General features: G+C 40.1%; 2 protein-coding genes across 2 annotated transcripts; one reads left to right on the top strand and one right to left on the bottom strand.

Annotated features, from left to right (window-relative positions):
- Window positions 1-462: 462 nt before the first annotated feature.
- LOC137397389 (uncharacterized) lies at window positions 463-1,803 on the bottom strand. Its single transcript, XM_068083679.1, has 3 exons — window positions 1,560-1,803; window positions 1,412-1,506; window positions 463-1,131 (listed from the first exon to the last, which is right to left on the bottom strand). The coding sequence occupies exons 1-3, from the start codon at window positions 1,801-1,803 to the stop codon at window positions 463-465; spliced, it is 1,008 nt and encodes a 335-aa protein (XP_067939780.1).
- Window positions 1,804-4,773: 2,970 nt separating this feature from the next.
- On the top strand, window positions 4,774-6,084 carry LOC137397387 (uncharacterized). Its single transcript, XM_068083678.1, has one exon. It carries the CDS (start codon window positions 4,774-4,776, stop codon window positions 6,082-6,084), a length of 1,311 nt encoding a protein of 436 aa, XP_067939779.1.
- Window positions 6,085-6,531: the final 447 nt, after the last annotated feature.

The raw sequence follows: 6,531 nt of genomic DNA, 5'->3' as shown, positions 1-6,531 counted from the left end.
TTTCAAGATAAGTTACATGTAATTCAAAGAGTAGGAGGAGGGCATGGCTACACAAAAACATACTTAACAGATTCATATAAAAAAATAATGTCACGACCAAAGAGTCAAAACAAGTTGGCATGATCTACAAATAAAAGAGTTCTGCTACAGAAGTGTAGATTTAAATAAAAACTTGTTACCTCATCCCTGTTAACCCTTATGGGTGGTAATTTCTGCTCTAACTCGGGTCTCCTACCAGAGACCTGGGAGTTTGAGCACTTGCCTCAAGATCTTAGCTGTTCCTTATAGAGCACTTTTCTGCAACTCACCTGAGTTGATTGCTGTTGGCATCTGGACAAGCCACATTTTATGCGCAGGTGTTTTTGCGCCCAGTGCCCCAATGACTACTGGAATTACTGTTGTTCTTAAATCTCAGGATTTTTCAATCTCTTCTCCAAGAGGGAAATATTTCTCTTCCTACTCTTATTCTTGGCTGGCTATATTGTAGTCATTGGGTACTACTACATATATTGTAGTAGCTCTCCTGTTCTCCTTGTCCACCACCACTATATCTGGTTGATTTGCTAGGATATGCTTGCCAGTCCGGATATAGAAGTTACAGAGAATCTTAGCGAGGTCATTTTCATTGACCATTCTAGGAGCTTCCCACCAGTGTTGTAGTTTATTAAGGCCATATTCATCACATAGACTTCTATACACAACACCTGCGACCTGATTATACCGCTCTGTGTATGCGTTTCCTGCTAGTCGCTTGTATCTACTGATGATGTGTTGAATGGACTCAGGTGCATCTTTGCACAGTCTGCATCTAGCGTTGTCTCTAGTGTGATAGATTTTTGTTTGGAGTTTCCTTTTTGGGAGCACTTGCTCCTGGGCTGCCATGAGTAGTGACTCTGTATTGGCTAGTAGGTTTTCTTTGTTAAGCCACATGTATGTCTGGTGAATATCGTCAACCTCAGATACTTGTCGGTGGTAAGCACCATCAAGAGGTTTCATATGCCAGTCAATTTCCTCATCATCAGGGCGAAGCTCCATTGTCAGAGAAGCCGATTGAAATTCAGCTACCAACTTATCGGAAGTGGCCATAGAGGCTGCATCAGCTTTGATGCTTTGTTCTTCCTCTTTCACTGTCTGTTGTACACTTTTGAGTCCCAACCGCCATCATTCCTATCGAGATACAATCTAATAGTATCAGATTTTGGGTGTATAGCTCCATGCATGGTCAGCAGTTTACGAGTTGCTACATCTGTTTCCTTGATGGTTTCCTCAGTCCTTTTATCATGCCTGCTAAATATCTTATTACCGGCAGTGTGTAGGTATTTTTTGCCATGACTTGATTCCTGGCAATTAGCTGGCTCCATAGAACCTGCCGAAGGCGCTTTTTGTATTCTTTAATGGCTTTGTGACGTACCTCGGCTTCGTGGTCGATGTTGCTTTGTATAATCCCTAAGTACTTGTACCTTTCTTCTATATCTTTGATGGTACCATTTGGCATTTTTAGGACATCTGTGAGCATAAAATGGTCTTTTTAAGAATTAGCCTTCAACATTTCTCAATACCGAAGGTCATTCCGATGCTGTATACCTGAGTAAGGTGTATTAGCGAATCAATGTTCCTTTCTTCGTTAGTGTACAGCTTGATGTCATTCATATAGAAGAGGTGGTTTATCTTTGTGCCATTCTTAAACTGGTACCCATATGGAGTCTTCTCCAGCATATTGCTTAGAGGGTTTAGGCATATGCAGAAGAGCAGCGGTGATAAGAAGTCACCCGCCAGATTTTTGCCATTAGCCTCTAGTTCCATCTCCTATTCAGTCATTGACATCTTGATGAATTGCACAAGAGCAGGGTGAACATTGTACATATTGAGGCATTCAAGTATCCAACTATTGGGAATTGAGTCATAGGCCTTTTTGTAGTCAATCCATGCCATGGCAAGATTGGTATGCCTTCTCCTGCTGTCTTGACAGACCGTCCGATTCACCAGTAACTGATATTTGGCTCCTCAGGTATTGCACCCAATTCCTTTTTGACCACTGGTCATAAAGTGACTCATGTGCTCTTCCAGTTTGTCCGCAACTATTCCTGAGAGCAGTTTTCATGTGGTGAGCTAGCACGTTATTGGTCGATAGTTCTTGGGAATCGGCCCCTGCCTTGGATCTTATATCAAAAGATAAATATCATATATATATATATATACATATATATATTTATATATATATTTATATATATTTTTAAATATATGTAAATACTCTGCTAAAGACATCTGCTACAGATGTCTGTAGCAGAAGTATACGTATTCGTATTATATATTTTGTAGCAGAGGTTTATATACTGTATATATATGTATATACATATTTATATATACATGTATATATATTTATATATACCTGGGATGACCTAGGAGTATGACCTGGACTGTCCAAACTATCAGGTATCTGGGAGGAGACCCGAATTAGAGCACAGTTTACCACCCATATCGGTTAACCGGGTGAGGAAACAATTTTTTGTATATTTATGTATATATGTATATTTGCATATATTTACATATATATATATATATATATATATATATATGTATATATATGAATATATGAATATGTAAATAAATAAATAAATATGTATATATATATAAATGTATATATATATATATACATGTATATGTAGTTTGCATCATATTATGTAATGTATTATGTAACACCCTCTTTGTCATGTAGCTAGAACTAATCCATCAAGCCAGCATTAATGAGAATACATGCATAGTGTCAAGGTGTACATTTTTGTGATTGCTCTAATAAACCACAAGCTATTTCGGCTCTAAACTACACTAGAAATGTCAGTGAAGGTATCCGAGCATATCAAGACATATGAGGATGATAAAAGCGGTGACTTCAGTGTCTGGGTTGACAAGCTAGAGTTAGTGGCCAAGCTTCAAAAAGTGGACGATCTCACAACCTTCTTACCATTATTCTTGTCAGGAGCAGCATTTGCTGTGTATAAACATTTAGAAGATGATATCAAGGAAGACTACCCTAAAGGCAGCTTTGTTGACAGCTTTTAGTGTAGACAGGTTCAGTGCTTATATTCAGCTGAATCCGAGCTTTTAGAGATAGTGAAGCTGTAGATGTATATCTGGCAGATCTCAAACGTTTAACAACTTTGATGGGACAATCAGAACCTGACCCATTGCTTAAATGTGCATTCATGGCAGGATTACCTACATAAGTGGCTACACAACTAAAATCTATTGCTTCTGTAGAAGACATGGGTCTTTCAGAGTTAGTAAACAGGGCCCGCATGATGATAACTGCAGGAAATGGCGAAACGACCTCATGTGCTGCTGGGAAAAGGAGGCAGCATTGGCAGCCCCGTGAGGTCAGGTGCTACCGGTGTAATAAACTTGGTCGCATCCAGAAAAACTGTTTTCAGATGCAGGGAAATGCCAGTGGGAAAGTGTATGCACCGGCTCTTCCCCCAATGTAAAAAACTCGGTGCTACCCTTTGTTTATGTATGAATAAAAGGCACAAAGATAAAAGCATTGGTGGATAGTGGATGTGAGCAATCAATTATACAACAACAGTGGGCACAGCAGTTAGGATTGCTGCCGAAAGGTCCTCAGCGACAAATAATGATGTTAAATGGACATATCACTACATGCAAGGGTGAGACAACTCTTGATATAGAACTGGATCACTCTTGTAAAATTACAGTTCAGTGTATGATTGCTCCGAAGCTAGTAAGCGGTTACCAGATGATACTGGGAATGGATGGAATTTCAAAGCTAGGCGGGGTATCTATAAATAAAAATAGAGGTGTACTCTTTGGAGCAAGACAGTTAAGAACAGTTGGCGTGATGCTACGTAACAAAGCTAGTCCTGTCAGTCATAATGATGACCAGCAGCCGCCGATAGTTATAGATGATAGAGACTTTAAAGCACAATTTGATGGTCAAAAGTGGACAGTTGCTTAGAAGTGGTTAAGTAGGGAGCCTATATTGTCCAATACATGTAGAGAATACGCTATAAATGATGCTGTCAGAGAAGAATATGAAAAACAGGTTATGCAATGGATAGAAAACGGATGGCTGCAGCCACACTGAGAAGCGCTTCATGGACCTGTAACTGGCATTATTCCATTGTTGGCAGCTACACAACCTAATAAAGAGACAAAGGTACGACCTGTAATGGATTATAGCAGAGAACTGAATGGGTATGTCAGCAGTCATCCTGGTTTGGACACCGCAGTATGCCAAGACAAACTCCGCAAGTGGCGTAAGTTAGGCAGTGATGCTTGCATGTTAGACTTAAATAAAGCATATTTACAACTGCATGTTGATGGTAGTTTGCAGAGATTTTAAGCTGTTACGTTCCATGGAACATTGTATGTCATGACTAGACTAGGTTTTGGTCTCAATGCAGCGCCTAAGATTATGTCAAAAATATTGTCAACAGTGTTGTCACTTGATCCTACGGTTGCTGCTGGTACTGATCATTATATTGATGATATTTTAGTAAATAAATCAGTCGTGCCAGTCGAAGTTGTGCGCAGCCATTTGTTAAAGTTTGGTCTAGTCACAAAAGAGCCTGTCGATTTACGTGAAGCGCGTGTTCTAGGGCTTTGCATGACAATCAGTAAAAAAGGTATATGTACATGGCAACGTGACTCAGCTGTGCCAACAGTAGAAAGCATTCGTACAAAAAGAGATTTGTTTTCTGTGTGTGGTAAACTGATTGGTCACTACTCAGTAGCTGGCTACGAGTCGCATGCAGCTACATGAAGCGGTGTGCTGCTGATGGCAAGTGGGATGATGCAACAGCAAAAGAAGTGCTGCATATGTTAGATGAAACACTAAATAGGGTAACAAGACATGACCCAGTGCAAGGCAAATGGTCTGTGAATAGAGATGAGTGTTGCAAGGTCTGGTGTGATGCGAGCTCTATAGCTATTGGTGTGTGCATAGAAATGGAAGGTAGCATTGTAGAAGAAGCATCATGGCTAAGGAAAATCGATGACAGTATGCATATAAATGTAGCTGAACTTGAAGCCGTACTTAAAGGATTAAATCTTGCAATAAAGTGGGGAGTAAAACAAGCTATGATTGTCACTGACTCATTATCAGTGTATAACTGGGTTAATTCCATTATCACAGAAAGCCATTGCCCCAAAGTCAGTGGATTTTTAGAAATGATAGTCAAAAGGCGGCTTGGGGTTATTGCGGAATTGTTAGAAGAATATGGCATCACTCTACAAATGTCCTTGGTGAAGTCAGCGAACAATCGTGCTGATGTTTTAACGAGGATGAACAAAAAGTGGCTGAAACCACTAGTATCATGTGTGGGCGTAGCAGCGGAGGAAGTTTCAAGTATTGATGAAGAAATATATAACATGCATCAAGTTCACCATTTAGGAGTTGACAAGATGAGTTACTTAGCTAATCAGAGGTTTGGTGACAGAGCCTCAAAAGATGTGAATGAAAGGGTTGTGAAAGAGTGTCAAATCTGCAAACAAATTGATCCTTTACCTGTGAGATGGGAGAGAGGAAATTTGGAAGTCGAAAAGGGGTGGCATAGACTTGCTGTTGACATCACACATGTGGGCCGAATACCTTATTTGACCATCTTGGATTGCGGCCCTAGCAGATTTGCAATATGGTTAAAACTGAGAGATGAGACAGCCAACTCTGTAATAGCACAGTTGGTACGCATATTTGAGGAGTGGGGTCCCCTACAAGACTTGCTTTCTGACAACGGTCCATGCTTCAAAAGCGCGCAGTTGTCTAGTATCCTAAAAACATGGAACGTAAATCATTTGTTAAGTTGCGCTTACAGGCCATCTGGTAATGGCATTGTCGAACGTAACCATAGGACAATTGAAAGAATAGCTGCGCGTTCAGGAAACGAGGTTAACATAATGGTATTTTGGTACAACAATACCCCAAACAGGCGAGGTATTGTACCTTCAAAAATGCTATACTCCTACGCAGTAAGAAATGCTGACGTTGTTGCAGAGCCACAAAGATTTTCACGTGAAGCGTTAAGAAACCCGTACAAAATTGGTGACACAGTATATGTTAAGCCAGTGTAGAAATAATAACTGTAGCCATTTTTGTGGTCTCTATGATGACCGGATTATTGTGTGTTATTATGTCATACTCTGTCTTTGTGTGGTCTCCATAATGACCTTGTTATTGTGTGTTATTATGTCATACTCTGCTTTTGTGTGGTCTCCATGATGACCCTGTTATTGTGTGTTATTACATCATACTTTGCCTTTGTATGCTTCTGTGTGGAATAAAATCAGTCATCCAGTAAACATCCAAGTGAGCAGAGGGAATTTCTTCACGCACTTTCAACAGGTTATGGGCCCAGTTCACAATGGCTTCTGAGGATAGATACACAATTGACAAACTCACAACACAGAACTACTCCACATGGAAATTCCAAACGAAACACCTCTTGCTAGCCAAAGGATTATATTCTATAGTCGATGGTAGTGAAGAAGAGCCTACAACAGGGGATGATGCTAAAAAGG

Source organism: Watersipora subatra, chromosome 5 (assembly GCF_963576615.1).
Source record: "Watersipora subatra chromosome 5, tzWatSuba1.1, whole genome shotgun sequence".
In the NCBI taxonomy this organism is placed as follows: Eukaryota; Metazoa; Bryozoa; class Gymnolaemata; order Cheilostomatida; family Watersiporidae; genus Watersipora; species Watersipora subatra.
Note: the sequence above shows the minus strand (reverse complement) of the source record. Positions and strands in the feature narration are given on the sequence as shown.

Bases quoted from the DNA above. Each gene is read 5' to 3' on its own strand.
- LOC137397389 (XM_068083679.1), bottom strand. From the start codon at position 1,803: ATGGAACTAGAGGCTAATGGCAAAAATCTGGCGGGTGACTTCTTATCA. The intron at 1,507-1,559 runs GTATTGAGAAAT...TTATGCTCACAG, and splicing joins CAGCATCGGAATGACCTTCG to ATGTCCTAAAAATGCCAAAT. The intron at 1,132-1,411 runs GTACGTCACAAA...AGTGTACAACAG, and splicing joins ACATCGACCACGAAGCCGAG to ACAGTGAAAGAGGAAGAACA.
- LOC137397387 (XM_068083678.1), top strand. From the start codon at position 4,774: ATGAAGCGGTGTGCTGCTGATGGCAAGTGGGATGATGCAACAGCAAAA.